The 20,476-nt window shown below is 45.5% G+C and overlaps 1 protein-coding gene across 2 annotated transcripts in view; it reads right to left on the reverse strand.

Moving 5' to 3' along the window:
* LOC113199347 (guanine nucleotide-binding protein G(s) subunit alpha) overlaps window positions 1–19,928 on the reverse strand; it is a 49,246-nt gene extending 29,318 nt beyond the window's left edge. For both annotated transcript variants that reach the window (XM_077800207.1, XM_077800208.1), the window contains exons 1-2: window positions 18,426–19,928; window positions 17,543–18,278 (exon numbers count right to left, since the gene is read on the reverse strand). In XM_077800207.1, coding sequence (XP_077656333.1) covers window positions 17,543–18,278; window positions 18,426–19,928 — 2,239 coding nt within the window. The remainder of the gene's footprint in view (window positions 1–17,542; window positions 18,279–18,425) is intronic.
* Window positions 19,929–20,476: the final 548 nt, after the last annotated feature.

Genomic DNA, 20,476 nt, shown 5'->3' on the forward strand with positions numbered 1-20,476 from the left:
TTTGCCCTTCAGGCCCTTTCTGTCACAGCAAGGTGGCCCGAAGACCTGGCTGGTGCTGTTTGGAGGATAGGGAAGGTTTGGATTCCCTCCAAGCACACCCATCACTCCTCAGTGACAGGCACTTTGTACTCTGCACCCCACATCCCCTTCAGAGGCCCCCTCCTCTCCCCTACCACAAGCCTCTCTGTAAAAACCAAACCATCTTGTTCTTTCATCATAATTAAAAAGCTGTCAGGGAAATGGCACAGCTGCTTTGGCTGCTGTTGAAATGACCCTCTCTCCATCCCTCTTCCCATCACTCACTGGCTAAAGTGGTCCTTTTTTCTGCTTGAAATCAGGCCCTTTGGTGATGGGAATTGCAGCTGGAAGCAGAGCATTCTAAACAGAATCCTAAGCTTGGGAGGATAGGGAGAAATCCGTGTTTTGCGCCAGCCTCTGTTGGCAGCAAGGTGCTGCCGAGGCCATTTTCACCGGGGAACCGGGAACCGGAACCGTGGTGGTGCTGTTGCCGCAGGGCTTCAGCTCCACGCAGAGTCTCCTAATTACAAGTCACTGTCAGGCCACACGATTTAGCAAAACTTAGAGGCTGACTCTCCCTGCTGACTTAGCTAAGGGATAGGAAGAAGGTATTTTGAAGGAAGTGGAGAGGTCTGATCTGGAAGATAAAATCCAAGTGCCTCTCATGCTCCGAGAGAGCTGTGACTGCTTGTCTAGTGTCGTGGGCAGCCTGCCTGCTTGTGTGTGAAATAAAGCCATAACTTATATGCATAGCTGATCACCCTGCTCCTAGATGAGTGTCACCAAGCTGTACAAGGGGCATGTTTGCTGTGCACAGTGGACGCTGCAGTATTTAGGGGTCTGTCTGGAGTTTCATCTTATTTCATGACGCTGTTATTCTAATCCCGTTAGCCAACACCGAGCATCCTGAAAGGCCTGTTTCAGGTGGGTAACATTAAAAAAGGCAAAACAAAAGAATCTACCTCCCCAAGCAATATTGAACTCTGCTAGAACTCATGGGACATATGCAAATACATATTACTAGAGGGATTCATAATATTCATCCTAGCCTTCAACTGCTTTTATTTTAAGGAAACCTATGTCTGGAGCTTTCAATATTAGTTTAATTTCCTTTTCCTAAAGACCATGCATCTTGGAAAGGCCCCTTTTAAGCTACACTGGGGAGCTGGATTGGTAGGCTGCTGGGTTCCTAAAAGGGCATGCCAACATCTGGAAAGGTAACGGCAAACCAGGCCTCCCTCCACTGGCTCACTGGCTGTTCAGACAGCTCCCAGCAACTCAGGACTGAGGTGTGAAGTCAACCCCAAGGCTGCTGGGCACCAGTGTCTCCAAGGTGACAACCACAGGACAGTAGGGGGCTGATCGGTCAGCAGCTGTGTGCTGGTCTGATCCCCTGTTCCCTTCTCCCTACATCCCCGGATCTTTCTTTTCATTTATTTACTTTTTTTAAAGAAAGCAGAGCAACCATACAGTACTCATGCTTCTTTTATTTCCTGACTGTTCTGTGTGTCACAGCCCTGGATGTTGAGAAGCCTGGGGCCTGTTACCGGCCTGAGCAGAATGAGAAGGGCCGCGCTGAAGGGCAGCAACTGGGACCCAACTGCCATTCTTGTGGGGGTATTCACTTGCAGAAGCAACACCAAGGGACTGCTGCTTTGGGCGGATGCAGGGGTCCCTTTGTCCTGGGTCACAAGGAGGAAAGCCCACTTACTGAATTGGGTGTGCTGGGCAGACATAGCCCTGGGCAGAGGAAAGGGGAGTGTGGAGGGCAGGTGACTGCCCCCAAAGCACTCTCCCCATTCCACCCAATGTTCTCTTTTTGAATTCTCCTCCTAAAGACCCTGTTATTAAAAATGTGACTTGCTCAGCTTTTTACCTCACAGAGTTCTTTATTAAAATGCAAATGTCCCTTAAGAGTAACCCTCTAAGCCTTTGCCAGCTAATGGGATTAACTGAACAGAACACAGCCCCTGCCGGGAGGTAAGGAGGAGGCCTGGGGCCAAACCTCCCCTTCTCAAATTGGCCAAGGACTCATCCCTAAGCACCCAGAACACAAGATTCAGGCATTTCTCTTTCAGTTCCCTTTGGGGGTGGTGCTTTTCAAGGAGAAGCCAAATTTTAATAATGTTACCAATCTGAATTTCACTCCTTGTTGAACAAAACTCATCTAGAGTACCTTCAGTTCAGCCATTCACACAAAACAACTTTCCCTGATTTGTTTATAATATTAAAAAACCTATCTGTATATGCGCATGCATATTTTAAAAATATATAAAACTCATATATCATGTGCTGAACAATGCAGAGGTGTATAGATAAGATGTCACTCCAAGGATAACAGATGAGTATCTGTGGATGGGAAACTGGAAATAAAATTCTGGAGACTAAAATTATGCTGTTCTTTCCACAGACTAGGAATTAATGAGTATCTGAATACAGAATATGTCTGTTTCAGAGAACAGGAAGAGAGGCCCAGAGCTCAGAATCTAAGAGGGACTGTGGGAGCTAACATAGAGGAGTGAGGCTAAGCTGGAGGGCTGGAGCTAAGATGAGAACATTGTGGTACTCCAGGACCTCTGACTGCAAACCTTAGACATTCCCCATTCCACCAGCAGAGCCCTAATCCTTGACATAGACAAAAGATCCTATGGTTAAGTGGAAGAATTTGGACCCACCTGCTAAGGGAATTTCAGTTTAGACCTGGAAGATTCTAGAAGACATAGTTTGGCTCCAGATAGAGAAGAAATAAAAGAGGGAAGTTGAAAGCAGCTCTCATTACCATCCCTAAGCTAGGCTCTGGAACCCCTTCTGGAAGCAAGACCAGCACCAGAACCTCTCTGACAAGGTACCAACAAAGGCCAAGGCCTACCCTGTAGCTAGATCGCATTTGTTACTGCTGTTCACTGCTGTTCCTGTACAGACTTTCAGCCTCAGACTGGCATGGAAATCTGAATGGCTGTGCCTGTCAAATGTCTAGACAAGGTTATTTGTTTTGACCCAAGTAGATCCTTCTGGGTTTTGTACATTTTAATTTTCAGTACTCACAATAATTTTATGTAAGCTCTGATTTGGTTTGCTCAACTAGGTTGGAGATCTCTTGAAAGGCTGATGAAACATGTCTTTTGACCATCATTCCATCCTCTTAATTGTTGCTATCTACTCTCAGTATGATCCCTTTGTAGAAATTGACCACCCTCCTTAACTTCCTAGCTTTGTTTTTGACTGTGGGTGGGGGGGCAGCAATGTCTTACACTTTTGTCTTCCCCATTGGGAGGGGCACATGTTGTGAACTCAACTTGTGTATATTGAATGAATGAATGAATGAATGAATGAATAAAAATGCCCAAATTAAGGCAAACTCACCGGACCGGCAAGGACTCATCCTCCTGAGAGGCGTAGCATATTCTTGAGCAGCTACTGCGTGCTGAGAGGTGCTACTAGAGAGGCAAAGAGGAAACAAGGCTATTTTGACTTATAAGTTAACCAAAAATTAGGAATAACTTATCAGTGAGGGAAAATGGGTGCATGTGTGCCACAGACTAGCCAGTATTCCATGCTCTTTGCCAAGTTGGACCTTACCCTCGCGTGCGAGAAACCTCAGACCTGCCAATGGTCAAAAACTTGAAATTTCAAGTAACTGTGACAACTGTTTTCATTTTGGAACTATGATGGATGTACTCTTTTCCTAAATCAGGCATGTCATTTTATTCTAAATTTCTATTAAACACTTCCCAACACTCTTTCTTTCCTCCTTCCTAAAGAACCACCATGACCCCCAACTCCCCAGTAATTCCAGATGTCACATAAGGCCCATTGTGTGACCATATTTGTGGTGAGGTCTCTTTCTTGGCTATTAGAACAGCAATTGTTTCTTTCTCCCTTCATTGGCCCCTAATCGGCTATTCTACTAAGTCTCAAAGCAATACAAATTCTGCTCAAATCAATTATCAACACATTTCTAACTCCTGACACTGGGAAAGAGAGGGAGCTTTTCCTGGTCTGGGAGGCTCACCCAAGAGAAGGAGCTGAGTGGGTCAGCCTGGGAAACCCTTTTGGCCTCTGTGGCTGTGCTTCAAACAAAAGCCCCCAACTTCAGAGAATGGGATCCTACTGCAACCACTCAGGACAGGATTTTTATTGTTTGTTTGCTTGTTTGTTTGTTTCATTTGAGCTTATGAATAAAGCACAGGACACAAAGAAGCAGCTGAGGCAATATCCTCCTCACCCATGCTGCTCCAGATTTGCATCTGGCTGAGCTGCCTCTTCTGCCTCATCTGCCTCTTCCCTTCACCCTTCCTCATTATCTACCCTCTCTAATGAACATACTTGTTTTTCAAGGTGAAAGAGAAGAAAAGAAAGAAAAACAAGAAGAACGAGAAAACAACAAGAATTTAACGTAAAATTCAAAGGATGTCCTGTACTTCAGAGATGTCCACTTAGTATACAGTTTGCCGTTAACCTAAGGCTTTGGCTTTGTTTTGTTCTGAGTGATTATTTAATAAAAAGATTCATGAAGATTAGATTCATTTTTTAAAGAACAAAAAGGTCCATTGTGTTTCAGATTTCTTAAAACAAAACAAAACCACTAAGTGGGATAAGGATGGAAAATACTTGGAAAAATCAGATTGTGGGACAAGGGAAGGGTATTCCTGATTTCAAAATAAGACAAAAATGGAACAATCACTTTATGATCAGGAGAGAGGGCAATGGCTAGAGCTGAGAGGACTCAGGTGGCCCCATCCTGTTCTCCTCCTTGGCTCCTAGAACCCACAGGGCCGTGTGGGGTAGTGGGACAGGAAGGGCTGATGCCCCACCACCTGTTGAGCTCGCCTCGCCTTCCCTCCTCCCCCTCCTCCTCCTCCTCCTTTTCCCCAGAGCCCCTGGGCTGCTCCCATTTGGCAATTCTCCAGCTTTGCCTGGAGCAGCTTTAGTTATTTGCAATCTGATCCTCTCTAGCAGACTGTAAGTTTCTAGAGGGCAGGAAACCCATCTGGTACTTAAAGCTGAACTTGGCAAAGGTGACTTTTCACATCTTTCTTTCTCTTTCTTCCTTCTTTCCCACTCCTTCAAAACTTTCTTTTTTCACCTCTGGGCTTATTTATCTTTTTCCTTCCTTTTGTACCTTCTCTTCTCTTTCTTTCCTTCTACAATTAAGAACAAATGGAGTTGGTTTTAACTTTTCCCACCTCCGTAAAAGGACTGAACCAGTCAAAGACTTTAAGCAACAAGGGCGGACCTGGGTGACTCCTCAGGAAACTGGCCTATAATGTGTGTCTGGGGCAGGCAATGGGGTGGGGGTGCTAAATACAAAATTTTTTATATACCATAGTTAATAAATACCCTTCTTAAAAACATCCTTACGTGTGGGTAAAGAACATGAGATAAGGAGAAACAGTCATAGCAGGATAAGGGCAGGGTAGGGGGATTTCCTGTAATATTTATAATGTCATTTTAACAATAAATACAATTTCTAGAAGAAAAAGGGCCAGGCCCAAGTGTGGGTTCCAAGATATAAAGGAAGCGAAAAGTGGGCAGGCTGGCCCCATGAGGGAGAGTTGTAGGTGGGTGTGGTCCCCTACAAGAGAAAATTTGGGCATTTGGAGGAGGAACTGGCAAAGAAACCCATCAAATAACAGAGCAAAGTTCCCTGCCTCCCAAAAGTCCAGGATAGCAGGAATGGTGTTAAAACCAAGACCCCAGGGACCCCAAATGGAGCTAACTCCAACCCCAGACACCCCAAAAATGTGGGTCTCTTTTTCTGCCAAGGTTTTTCCCTACATTTGGTCTAGAGAATTCTAAGTGGTCCCCACTTCCTGTGAACACAACCAGCTATTCTAGCTCTCTGCTGACCTCTGGTGGGGAGCAGCTCCATTGGGCCAGGGAAGGTGCTAGAAAGAACTGCCTACCTGTGTCCCATCATCTACCATGGCACCTACAGGGGGGTGGCTAACCTGCCTGAATCAGTATTCAGGGCCAAAAAGCAGGAGCCCCCCCCAGGAAGGGTGGGAAAGAGGGGAAAGGGGAAAGGTAATAATACCTGTTCTTGGAACCAAGGGATTTAGGTCCAGACCCATCAGCTCCAGTTTCCCTTTCGCTGGAAACAAGAAGCCAAAGGGGCCTGCCCCAAGTTCAGTGAGGGACCTGAGATGGAGAGGGGATCTCATTCTTGGACAGGGAAAATTAAATATCACGAGAATATCCTGGCATGGTGGAGGCAGGGGGCTGAAGTACTAAGGAATAGGAGGTATTGAGGAAAGGACAGAAATTCAAATTTAGCCTTGAAATCTCAGAGGCCCTGAAAAAAATTTCTGTAAACAGGCATTTCATATGCACCCAAATTCTACTCCCTCCTCTGCCTCCTCTTCCCACAGGGTCTCAAATGCTCCCTCCCTAGGGAGGCTCTTTGGGTTCCCCTGATGGAAGCAGGACCTCTTCTCCTTTGTCTTTTTTAGCCCTGGATTGTGGTGGGAAAGAAAGTTCCTTGCACCTCTGCTCCCAGTGAAAGGGACCAGGAATTGTTAATTATTTACCAAAGGACAAAAGATGGTCCCACTTTGATTCTTATACAAATCTGCCACTTTGGAACAGATACTCAAAGGTGTGTGGGGGTGGTGTGGTGTGTGGGGGTGGGGTGGTGTGTGTGTGTGTGTATGTGTGTGTGTACTGACAAAACTCTTCTACTTAAACTTTTCACACACACACACACAAAGAAAAGTTCTAAGAAAGATACCCCCCTCTTCTTTTCCAATAGAGGAAAACTGGGAGGGACCCAGGAGACCAAGAAATTTGCCCAAGGTCTCAAAGTGGTTCCCAGCAGAATCAGGGCAAGGAACTGTGAATTTGGAGGTCACCCCCTACTGTGTTTTCCTGCAGCTAACTAAGGTCTACAAAGCCACTAATTAAAATACCAGGATCTGTCCTCAGATAAATTGCTCCATTGAAACCTTTAAAGAATACCCCAGGCCAGAGGATCAGGGGCTACCTGCGTCCTGGGAAGGAGGATCAGGGAGGGGGATGTGCAGCTGAGCTTTGGGCGCTGGCGCAGGGCAAGAAGAGTTTTTGAAGAGCTAGGCTCTCAACAGTGAAAGCCGAGCGCCATCTGCCAGCCATTTCTGAGAGTCTGGCTTTATTTTATTGTTTCTAGTTCCCATCCCTGAATAGTTGGTTTTCTCATTTCTTTCCATTAAAAAAGAAAGAAAGAAAAGAAAAGAAAATGTATTTCTTACCAGAAAGACCCTTCCCTAATAAGAATCCTATTAATAAAAAAATTTTCAGGAAAGGGGAGGTGGAGGGAGAGAAAGAGAGAAGAGATATGAATGATCACAAACCAAGAAAGAAAAAGTAGGGCATGCCTCAGGAGGCTGATTTCTGTCTCCCCATTTCTGAACTTTGCAAACTCCTGAGGAAGATGAGGAAAACCCCTTTTACACACAAGGGAGCCTGCAGGTCTTCCTCCTCCTCCTCCCAGCAGATTTGACTTCCTGTTGGAGCTGCCTTAAAATCTCAAGTCAGATCTTGACATTGGGGGATCAAAGTTGTGGGTGCCACCTGTCTGTCTGAGTCTTGGACCAAGATGGATGCAAGAGTTTAAGATCTACTCTCCACCTGAGAAAGAGCTTCTATCCTGAGTCCCCTTCCGTAGCTCTACCTCAACACCACAGAACTTTATGTACACTTGTGTATTTAAAAAGTTGAAAAAAAAAAAAAAGTTGAATGCAGAAGCACATGTTGGCTTCCCCTTGGACCATCAAATGAAGGCCCCTTCTCTGACCATGGCAGAACCCCAGGAATACTCAGCAGAATCATCATAAATACTGTCAATACTTTTAAGAATCAAAATTTTGCCTTCTCTAGATGTCACTTGGCAAATGCATGGAATCATAGAACTAAGTGCTAGAATCACCAAGGTCATAGGGATGTGACTCTCACACCCAGTTTCTAAGCCAGTGCTCTCTTTCCACTATCCTAGAGCCCCCAAAAGTTGGGCAGCCTCTGTTCACCTCTTTCCTCATTGATTTGACTCTTCCCCACTGGGAAAACATGGTGTAATCACAGTAAGCTCAAAACCCAAACTACCCTAGGACAATTTCCTAAGCACTACACAGGTACTAGACCCCATGAGGGACTTTGCCAGAGCCTCCCCCTTGGAAAGGGGAGCCCTCCAAAAGTGTCCATCTGAAATCCTGCCTGCCTGGCCATTTGTTTTGCAAAACAAAATTAGTTACTATACTTTCCTTTTTAACAACAACAACAACAAAAAAAAAATCATATCAATTCTTAATTAGAAATAGCTACAAGTTTTCTGGCAATCCACTTCAAAAAAATTTTCCCCTAACGTCTGGGGCATTTGTTTTTGGGTTCTGCCTGGAGTCTTCTAAGCATTTCCTTGGAAAGAGATTGTACTTGGTCCCAGGCAAAATGTCAAAATCAACAATCTGAAAGCTTGCCTTGAATAACTTCTAGTACTCTGTAATAAGGAGGTATCATAGTTAAGGGGCTCTTTGCTCAGCTGAACCTAGGGCATAGCAAGCTAGTCTGAAGACAAGATTTTATTTCAAATAATCCTTTTAATTTCACAAGTCCAATATGTAATTTGCCAAACTAACAATCATTTCTGCCCCTAATCCTAATCCTAAGAGGTAGGGCTAGGTTTGTGGCTCAGTGGTAGAGTGCCTGGAGCCTGGGTTCAATCCCCAGCACCACAAAACAAACAAACAAACATTAACAACAACCCCCTACCCCCAAACAAAGTGTTTAAATCCATGTGCCTCTGTGGAGTGGAGAGTGGTTACTATCTTTTATTTTTACTTTTCTGGCCTTTGCAATGAAGTTAGAGGTACAAATTCCAAATTTTCTAATGGAAAAAACAAACAAAAAACAAAAATTAAAAAACCTGTTTTAAAAAGATTAGGGCTGGAGGTATAGCTCGGAAACAGGGTGCAGGTTTAGCATTTGTTAAGCCCTGGGTTCCATTCCCAATACCATATAAAATAAAATAAAATCCTGATGCATGTGTAATAGCTGAATACTCTGTTGAATAAAGACCATATGGGAGCAAAAATAAAATATTTTGGACTTCAAATAGAATAAATAAGTAATAAGTTTCCTTCCATAATGGTTATTTGGGAGAGTCAGATTAGTTATAAGTGGGTGGAGGTGTGGGGAGAACACTGTTTAAAATCACCGTTTAGTCCTATTCTCTGATTATGCTAAGAGATATTGGGCATAGAACCTTAGGATGGGAGAAATGGGCACTACGTTTTCTTTCTGAAAAATTTTATTTTAACTTTTTCAGTATAGTCATTCAGAGGCATCCTTCCACTGTCCCAACTACCAGTTAAAGGTGACAAGTCACCTTCATATGGTAGGCTGGCTCCCTGTGGCCTAGGAATAAGAAGATCCAGCAAATAGACATCACAGCCTGACTCCACTCACCCACTGATTAGCTGAGGGGCTGACTTGGCTGACCAGAGTCTTAGACCAATTCATAGCTTACTTCTTTGAAGTAATTCCCTGGATAACCTTCTCTAAGATTTCTGGAATTTGCTTCTACCCAAGAATGTAGTCGCCAAAGTTAAGTGTGAACATTGTCAACTGGTTAGAACTAACTGGAGGGACAACCTTCCCTCTGAAGAGTTTTGTAAGATGTGGAACTTATGACACCCATGACCTCTAACTTCCCCTGAACTGGGTGTGGATAATGTTGGTGCAGTGCTTCTCAACTAGGGGTGCTATTTGGCTATGAATGAAAACAGTTTGTGTTGTTTCATGTGTGGTGGTTGTGGGCAGTAGGGTGGGGTGTGTCTGTGATTGATGTCTAGAGGGCAGAGATGCTGCTAAATGTCCTACAGTGCTTTGGACAACCCTACCTCCATGATAAAATGTTAATGGAGCTGCTTGGAGGACCTCTCTATTGAGAAGAATCCCCCAAAGTGCTCCTAAAATCCCAGCATATGGCTAACAGAGAAAAGTCACAGCTTAAAAGCTAAAACCTGAGTCTGATTAAAGATATGCAGCCTATTTAATTTGGGGTTCCATCCTGGGGTGGGAGGAGGTAGTGAATGTGAATTTGGACCCTTCCCCATCTTTGCTGATTCCTCTTGTCCCCTCTCCTTTGTAATATAGCCGTGTCACCTTTCCTTTGTCTTATACTGTCTCACCATCTAGTGGCCACCTGAAATACCAACTAACCTTCTCTATCTCTAGGCCCTTCTAAAGCCAGTCATTAAAGCATTCATATTTTGGGGGCAGAAGAACCTTTGAATGACGTATATAATAAGTTATAATAAGTTAATTAAATGTCCTACAAGCCTAGTAATGCTCTTCAGCAAATATACAGGAATTAGATGGACACTTCCTAAGATATCAAAAGCCCACTGTGGGGCGAGAAATCAAGGGGCCAGTTATAAATAAAGTATGCCTTTTTTAGGTGGAGCCCATAGGGCTTCTGTTTAAATTCTCTGGACACTTGTGGATTGCAATAGATAGCTGCAGATTACAAACAGTATATTTTTGAAAGGATGTGTTCAAGTCCCAGCAACTTGAGTAGGTACTTATACACTTCTCAAGTAAGACCTTCTATCCTTGATAGATTTTTGTTGTTGTTGTTGTTTGTTTTATTTTGCATCAACTAAATCAACCAGTTACTTTTACAGCTCTAGAAACTGAGGCTCGGATATGGGGGTCCCAGAAGTCCAGGGACTTTGGATGGATACTAGCTAGGATGCAGGACACTTGTGCCTATTTCCTTTGACAAAGGTGTATCAAGCTGCCCTTCTTGGTTCCCAGACTGAATCTCAATGCCTGGCCTTAATGTCTGTGTATCATCATAAGCATTATCGTTTTCTGTTTGCTTTTTCAAAAATCCCTCAGCTTCAAACTTACCTGGATACAGGTTCCCTGTAAAAAAAACCCTTCATAGTAATTTACATATTAGCAATCAGTTTGATACAAGACAAATTACTCCTATAGGAAAGAGGAGAGAGGTGTTGTGATCTTTTGATTGAGTGGAGAGGCAAGAACCAGAGTGAATCTCTTGCTGGCTACATTCTGATTTCTTTGTAAGAAGTGGCACTCCCTTGGCAGTGACACTGAGCTTGTGAAAGCTTCATAGTGACACTTCTGAGAAAGTAGGTACATGAGGTTTTTCTTCCCCATTATCAACTCATTAGAGGAAATTTAAAGTACTTACTCTGTCCCACACACATAATGTGTGACAGTGTCGGAAACATTGACTGACTCATCATAAATTTGAAATCGAATAGCAATTTATAGTACCTTTATACCTCTCTCCTCACCCCAAATTGAATCATTAAAACACACTTAGTAAGATCCGATGTTCAAGGTCTGTGGGCAGAACTCCACAAATCGGAATACTTGTGAATTCTCTTGAGGTTTAACAATTACTCTGCAAGGCATCTGGGGTTTTTACCTCTCAGTAAGTACAGCAGAGGCACCCTCCCCTGTCACAGGCTGCTTGCCTAACAATCTTCCCTTGTTACAACTCCCAGTTGTCACATGTGTAAGACTGCTTAAGTCATTCTAACTGAAAGGTGTGTGTCTTCTACTTGTTAGGGACCAAAGCACCCCATGCCTCAACAGTGTGTGTGTGTGATGATTGACAATATAAAAAAAATGCATTTTCTGTGTGGTTCCCTACCTCTTTCTTGGAGGTCTTGTCCTCTTCAATTCCCACCGTCTGGCCTTCGTCACCATCTAACTGCTGGGAAGGAAACTAAAGACACTTCTTTTTTTTTTTTTTTTAAACATGTGTAAAAATCATAGAACAATTCAAGCTCAAGTCCTTGGGATAAGTCACAGTATTGAATTGATTTACAGACAGAAGCTAATAATGAGCAAGAGAAAGGGGAAGGGGTAAGCAGGGTAATGGGTGAGACCTTCTCAGGACTAGTAAAATAGCTATCCCTTGGTCTCTATGCCACGTCGCCCACCTGAAAGTGACTTCACTTTCAATCATAAATTTGATAAGGTGCCATTTGTCCACTGCTTGAGTTGAGCTTCATTTACAAAATGTTACAAAGAGTGTACTCTGAAATGTAGAGACAGAAAGGGAGACAGAGGTTCCTGCTACTTCTAGATCTTGGAAGTGAACAGTCTCCTGTGAGATACAGAGTAAAGCTGAACCACACCCTCACCTGTGCTGGGAGAAAAAAAAAAAAAAAAAACAAGGAAGAAAAGAAATTTTCTAAAAATAACACTTAATATTTGGGGGCCAGTTACTGAGCTGAATATCCTTCAAAAGCCTTCTAGAGATTTCTCCAAAGTCATTTCATGTCTGGTATCTTGCTTTCTTTTTAGAGTAATTAAAAAAAAAAACAAAAAAACTCCTCCCCATAGCCAGTTGGAGTTGGCATCTGAGATTCCCACTGGTCTAAGTTGTGAAGAGGTTCCTTTGGACTTGAAGATTCCTCAGTAGCACTCCAAAAAGGGAGCCATTTTTCTCTCACTCCCTAAAGAGAGCTTGATCTTATCAAAGATTCATCCAGTCCAATTCAATGAAATCTGTTATGGTGGGTGTGAGGACTCATGTTCCTATTGTGGGGGGCCACCAGGGGTAGAGAAGGTTAATTAAATTCACCACTGCTTTTAGTTCCCTTTGGTTGCTTTAATTAATGGTGAGACCCTGCTGCATCAATTGGCTCTGTCCTTTCTATTTCGAAAACTCCTCCTCCTGAGAAAGTTAATATTAAAATGGGCAAATAACAGGTCAATTTTGCAATTCATTAAAGCCTTAGAAGGGGCAGGGTAGGTTTGGGAAGAACCCCATCTTTGCTTTAGACAAACAAACAAAAACCAAAACCCGAAGAAATTCAGAAATCAATTTTCATTTGCTTTTTATGCGTCTCCTAAAAGGTATTTTGTGCAGAGGCATTGGAAAAGCTGCCATTTTACTGGGGGTGGGGTGGGGTGTGTGTGTGTGTGTGTGTGTGTGTGTGTGTGTGTGTGTGTGTGTGTGTTTGTGAATTTCAGAGTGGAAATTGACTCTGAAAAATGGGGCATGCCTAGTACTGGGAACTTAAAATCTGGTACATTAGGTTATTTTCTCTAAAAAGAAATTTATTTTTGTTTAATATCAACCTTTCTGCATAAACAAAGGTAATTTCTTTCTAAATGGGAATTATCCTTGAATTAAGAGCAAGGACTACTTTTAAAACAGAAAAAACTAAGAAAAATATTATGCCATTATTTTAATAGTCTCATTAGGTCCAGAGAGTTCTAAACACCCTAATACTGCACAGGTAGGTATGTAGAGGAGCTATGTGTGAAAGCAACTGCATTTTATTTTAAAATAATAATTATTACTATTATTGGAAATAATATTTATTTTTATTATTACTATTATTATTATAATTGGAAACCTGAGTAAAAAGAAAAGTTTTAGACTCTGCTAAAGAAAACTACTGATGAATTAAAAAAAAAAAAAAAGACATTAAAGAAAATCTGCAAAGATTTTCTAAGACTGCAGTGCTGCCATGCTGGCAGATGAGTTCAAGCAAATGTGGAAATTAAATATCACCATAGCAATGACAGGTATCTCAGAAATGGGTAGCTCACATTTCATGTACACTCAATGGACATTTATAACCAGGGATCTGGCAGGGCCTGGCTGTAATTCAGAAAGCAACAGACTACTAGACACCTGTCACTGACAAGGGATTTTAGGAGCACAGAACACATTTACAGCAATCATGCTTTACACTTAAATAATGCCATACAGCTTATTACCATGTTTTTGGTAAGCATTATGGTATCTGAAATAGAAACCTCAGGTCCTTTACTTACCTTTGAAGTCTCTGAGAAAAAGTCCCTGATATTTTTTCTTTTTTTTATTTGACCATGAAATGGGGTCCTATTATGTTTTTATTGCCCAGAACTGTTTCAAAGGACTAATGTGCCTAGATAGAAGACTTTTAAAAATGTAAAATGCAATCTGAAAGTGTTGTTATTATCATTACTAGTCACTAACAATATTGAGAACAGTGAGATTTTCACTTTCAAGTCAGGAGGGGATGTACAGAAAGAAGATAGCACTAATTCTCTTTGCTTAAAACCAGTTTTTCATGGTGGAAAATGTGGGAAAATTTTAAAAATTAAGCTATCCATATGAAAAAAAATATATTTATTATTATTTATTTTTATTTTTATTATTTATTTAGTATTTTTATTTATGGGGATTTAGATTTTAAAAAGCAGGACAGAATTTCAGCCTCTGAGAAGCATGGATACTATTGGGGGCGAGAGAGAAGGGAAAATAATAAAGATCTCTTTAACTCTAAAATTTTGTAACCTGATAAGCCATGCCTTTCCCACTGCACCAAACAGCTCAGTGGAGGCATTCTAAATATGGGAAATAGCTGTATTAAAAAAAAAAAAAGAAAGAAAGAAAAAAAGAAAAAGTAAGAATGCTTCTACAAGGTGGGCCGCACATCACTGTTGCACCTGGCAACATAAATAAATTATCATACAATTAATTGTGATTCACTGCATAAAGTGTCCTAGCAGAATGGCCATTATTATATATAGCATTTGCCTGTACAATTTTAATAAATGCAGCAGAACTGAAGAAACTGATCTAGTAGCCCCCTTCAATTCTTAAAACAAGGAGTCACTTCTGAATGAGGTTAAACAAGAAAAAAAATGTAGCCCACCAAAATTATTTAAAAAGTCAACAAAACATGGAAATAATCTATTATCAGATAGAAACCAAAAAAAATGTTATTGGTTTCTCTCTTTTTAAGATTCTTTGTAATGTGGGTAAGGTATTTGGGCAATAAAAATAGGAAGCATATGCACGTAAACAACACATTTTTAAAGCAATGGATGAATATGAATGGCACAATCTAGAAACCATGTCAAAAGATGACACCTGACCTATATTTTCAGTGGTAGGAATGTGTGGATGTCTTGTTTCACGTGTTGGGACTAGAAATTTAGCAAAAAGTTCTTATCCTAAGTGTAACTAAGTCTTTATTCTTCCTCTTTGCTCTCTCCTCTGTCAATAGCTCAGGCCCAGATGTCACTTCAGCAAGATGAAGCCAGCCTGCTGGGAAAGTAGCCTGGTTTGAAAAGCTACACTGCTATGGTTTCAGGAAGCAGGTAACATAGGCCAGCTTTGGCCCAACGTGTATCAGCTTGTTTTCTGTACAATGCTATATCCCAACTTGCTTGACTACCAAGACCTAAGGAGCAAAAGTATCCTAACATTTTTCCTTCTTATGTTTAATTTTTTCCCCTGAAGACAAATTAAAGAGGGGTAAAGGGAAACTTCTAAAATTTTTAATTCCTGACCCCAGATATGAACAGTTTGCTGCAGGATTGATGGTTGCATAATGGTATGAGCCCCCATTCTTGAGAGGACAGCTTAGTGAAGATTTGCTAGGAAGAAGCTTAATTTCTCAAATATGGCAACTGAGGCTCCAACATGTAAGGGACGTTGTCAATTTGCCAAGTAGGGGTCAGGTGGGCACCATCACTTGGATCTCCTATCTGTAACCAGTTGTGTCCCTCCCTCCTCCCAGTTCACAAGTTTGCTTCCCAGAACTAAGCTTGAAATATTGAAGTGGGTCTGTAATGGCAAAATCAGTACACTGTCATTGAAGGTTCTGTGGCTTTGGGATATCTGAAATTTCAAACTACTTCCTTTTTATATGTTTTTGGGTGAATGATAATGTCATTATTTCCCCAGGAAGGCATAAATAAGATGATAACATGGAAAACTGTGATTTGCAGGAGACACATAACAACAGCACAGTTATGTCAATACTGTCATTAATAAAAACCATCACATATTTTAAAATATTTAACAAACAAATGTAGCACAGCATGAGAAATTGTGATCTTGAAATCCCTTGAAAGGTCTTAGAAAACACAAAAGTTGATTATGGAGCTTTACTTTTCAAATTTCATTTAAGTCACAGATTCAGACCAGTGTTAACTGATGCTTTACTTAACTGTGGCAAAAAGAGTTAATATCCCAGATTTGACATAAGCTGTCTGCAGTGGAGGGAAGGGCCTGTAGAGGGATGGGGGCACTGAGAGCTGGGGAAAGGTGGAGGGGGGGGGGGAGGTGAGGGCCTCCAGAAGCATTCTTTTAGATGATAGTATTTTAAGTTTAATCAACAAGACCCTTTTAATTAATTATTTATTTATTTATTCAAAGCCTATTGGCAGAAGACCTTACCTGTAAGCCTTTTGCCCCCAGCTAAAGCTGCTTGAAAAAATTCACATGCAAACACATATCATAAGTCATAGTCACAGTTTTCCATACTTTGTCCACATACTTAAAATGCATTTGGAACATTTAATTTTTTTTTAAATTTTAATTGTATTTCAACACAAGACATTCCACTCCCAACACCAACTCCCATTTTTTTAAACCAAGCCCCTCCTACTGAATTCCTTGTATAAGTGTAAATGATTGGCTTACCTCGGGCTCTTCGCTAGTAAAAATAATTATATCATATTTTAAAAACATAGCCACGCCCACCCCCTCAGAACCAGTCCCTTGTGGTTTTGGATCTGGACTTGCCAACAGTGGGTTGTGTTCCCCCCGCCCCCTCCAGCCTCCCACCAGGTAAGGAGAGTGTGTGGAGAATACAGAAATTATGTTTGCAGCCCCAGAGCCCCAGATACCTGTGTGTCTGGTTTTTCAACCGTAAAGGCGGGAGGGTTTGGCGAACGAATGAGAAGTGAGGAAACGCTTAGCGCAAAGGGAAAAAGAGAGAAAGACATACAGGAAAAAGGTTATGGAGGCCCTCGAGAAGCGACCCCTCTTCCCCCGGCCAGCGGCCCAGCGCATTACCCAGGATGCCCCGCCACCTCTCCCTGCATTTTCGCGCCGCTCGCTGCAGAGCGACCGCGCACAGGTACCACTGGAGTGCGTGAACACGGAAAGTTTTTGCCCGCGCCATGGCGCAAATCACAAGACAGCCTGTTCTCAGGTACAAGTACACAGTCGGCGGGTAATTTGGGGGTGCTGGGGATGGGAATTGGGGAACACTTGAGCGTAACATGCACAGGCGACACAAAATATGGACACCAACACACACCAACAACAAGCTGACTGAGTCAAAGCAGCCGTGCCAGGCGAGGCGGGGACGCGCCTTCCCCAATGACCCCAGCCCACCATGACCCCAACCAACAAAGCCAGGGGAGACCAGAGGCCCCTCCCCGGCAGTTCCTGGCTCACCTGAAGCCCCCGCCTGTCCAGCTTACGGTCGCTGGCGCTGGCGCTGGCCTCTCCAGCCGGAAACGACCCCCAGTGTCGCTCGGCTTCACTTTTCTCCCTGGAGGGCATATACTTCGCCACCCGAACCCATCCAAATCCCTCCCGCTCCCAGGGCAAAGTTAGGGTCCCTCCCTTGAACTTCTAGCAGGATCTTCCCGCCTTTGTCAGGACCCCTCCTCCCACTGTTGAGCCCCCAAACCCACCGGGCAACCCTGCCACCCCCTCCCCGGGTACCCTGGCGGCCCTGCTGCCCACAGGCAGAGTCCGCCGCATTACCTAGAAGCAGCAGGCGGTGTGTACACATGTAACCCATCTTCTCGCCCTGAAGTTGCTTGTCGATGAGCTTGCTGCGTTTCTTCGCTGCGCGCTTCTGGGCGCGCATCTCAATGGCTTCTTTGCGTGTCTGTCTGCGCTTCTCCGCCAGAGATACCTTCTTGGCCTTGGTGGGGCTCGCAGGGGCTTTGGGCTGGGGACTCTCAGAAAGACCGAAGCAGCCTCCGAAGGCTTGCACGAGGAAGTTGCGGAGTAAGTTGCGCCGGGGCTTTCGGCGACGGCGATTTCGGCGCTGCAACCACTGGAAGCAGCCGGAGGTCCCATCTTCGGACTCATCGCTGGAGGAATCGTCGTCTCCGATTGCCTCCTCCTCATACCTGCTGCAGCCTCGGCCACGCTCAGCCCTAACCTGCCAGGCAGACGCCCGAATAGGCCGCGGAGTAGGCGGGTCAGCAGCCTGGATCTCGGGGCTGGGGGGTCTAAGGTGATGGAGATTGCGTCTGGCCCCTGAGACATAGCCGGCAGCAGCTGCCCGGGCGGCAGCGGCTGCCCGGGCGGCAGCGGCTGCTCGGGCGGCAGGAGGGATACGGGCTGCAGTGACTGCCCTGGGGATTGGTTTTGCTGTGGCAGCAGGGACTCTTCTGGCACCAGGATCTTTTGGGGCGACAGAAGCTGCCCCGGTGCCGGGATCTGCTGGGGTGACAGGGGCTCCCTGGACATCTGGATCAGCTGGGGCTCCCTGGGCTGCATCTTTTTCATCTGGGGCTCCCTGGGCAGCTTCTTTTTCATCTGGGGCTCCCTGGGCAGCTTCTTTTTCATCTGGGGCTCCCTGGGCAGCTTCTTTTTCATCTGGGGCTCCCTGGGCAGCTTCTTTTTCATCTGGGGCTCCCTCGGCAGCATCTTTTTCAGCTGGGATGGCGGGAGCTGTCCCGGCGTCTTGATCGGCTGGAGCGACCGGGTCTCCTCCGGCATCTGGGTCTCCTCCGGCATCTGGATCAACTGGGGCTCCCTGGGCGGTGTCGGAAGCTGCTGGAACGGCAGGGTCTGCCCCGGCATCAGGATCTGCTGGCGTGGCAGGGTCTGCCCCAGCGTCCGGATCGACTGGGGCGTCAGGGTCTGCCCCGGCGTCTGCATCTGCTGAGGCTGCTGGGGCTGCTCCGGTGTCAGGATCCGCTGAGTCGGTGTCAGGATCCGCTGGGTCGGCAGGGTCTGCCCGGATGTCGGGATCGGGATCGGCTGAGGCGGTAGGGGATCCGTCCCCTGGAGAGGGGACTTTTCCTTCCTCCGCAGCAGCGGTAGCCGAGCCTCCTTCCATCTCGGCTGCTTCTCCCTCAACTGGGGGTCTCTCTGCTCGCTCTCTCTTATCTGGGGCTCCGGAGACCTCGATGGGCGGGCCGTCATTCGCGATTGGGGGGCTGTCCATGTTGACGGGAGCGTCGTCGACCCCATTGGGGGCGCTGCCAATCTCGAGCGGGGGTCCGGAGATCTCCATCGGGGGGCTATCGACCGCGAAGTTAGAAGCAGGTCTGATAGCTTCTCCGGCTGGGCTGCCGATGGCGCCTGGGACCCAGAGGGGTGGCGCGTTTGCGGAGGGAGCGAGGCTGACCGCACTCGGGACCGCGATTGCCGTGAACTGGCTGCCACCGACGACTTGTGGGATAACTCGGGGGAGCCCGGGAGGTGGGCTGTCATCCCCAAATGCTTCTCTATCAAGCTCAAATGGCATAGTCTCCTCAGGGGGAGGGCTACATCCTCCTCTGAAGCCAGCATTTGCAGGCTGGAGGACTCTGGGCTCCTCTGGAGGAGCTCCAGGGACCCTTGCACCTGGGCCTCCCGGAGCAAGGTCTGGGACCTGTAAGAGAGGTTGGCTGCAGACTCCCTGGGTAGGCTGGTCAAACTCAAAGGGCATAGCTTCTTCTGGTGGAGGACTGTATCCTCCCAGGCCTGGTCTTTCACCCCTGAAGGTTCCGGGCTCCATGAGTGCTGGGCTGAAGGCCTCGAGGCCTGCAGGGGGCCCAATGGGGAACCCAGGCTGCTCCTGGGTAGGCCAGAAACCTCCCAAGCTGGGCTGCTCGACCTCGAAGGGCATGGCTTCCTCAGGAGGTGGGCTGTAGCCTCCGCTTGCTCTGGCTTCCTCGAAGGTCTGGTTGAAGCCCTGGAAGTTAGGTCTGGAGACTTCTGGGGGTCCACAGGCCTCGTCACTCTCGGTGGGGATGGGCTCATTGTGAGGCGATTGGGTCTCCATCTCTTCGGCTGGGCTAGGCCCAGCACTGGGGGCAGCTGCCCCTGGGGCCTCCAAGGGTGGTTGCTCGGGCTGTTCCCCGATTTCAGGGGGGATATTGCGTTGTCCTGACATATTATTGCCGTCGAGGCGGTTGCGCATGCCCATAACAGGGTGGCGGTCTCTTAAAATATACTGGGGCTCCGTAAGACGGAGCACCCAACCAAACTAGGGTCAAAAATTATTTTCAAAAAATATCAAAGTACTAGTTGGAAAGTTCTCCAACCTTATTTTCCAACCCTTATGAGGTTGGGGACTCAGAACCTGGAATCCCTGACCATGGCAGAAGCAACTCGGTTCTTGCTGGTGGAGTCTTGACTCCTTCCTGGTCACTTTTATCCCCTCAGGCTGTCCCCTGGCCAGCCACCCCTTGGCCTACCCTTGTTGCCCTCTTCTCTTTCAATGCTCCAGGCCAGCTCCGCCTGCTTGGATATGAGGAGCGTGCCGATTCGGTCCGAAAATCGCCAGTTGCGCGCTCTCTCTGCCACCAGAGGACGCCGGTCCCGGTGAAGAGCTGGATCCGGCTCCAGGAGACCGCTTCAGGCTCCAGCAGCCCCGGACTTTGGGTAAGGGGGCTGATGAGCGCAGGCCTCGCAGGGATGTTTTGGCTCCTTCCTCTCCTCTCCCTGACTGATTTGGAGTCTTTCTCCTCGCTT

Source organism: Urocitellus parryii, chromosome 6, assembly GCF_045843805.1.
Source record: "Urocitellus parryii isolate mUroPar1 chromosome 6, mUroPar1.hap1, whole genome shotgun sequence".
Lineage (NCBI taxonomy): Eukaryota > Metazoa > Chordata > Mammalia > Rodentia > Sciuridae > Urocitellus > Urocitellus parryii.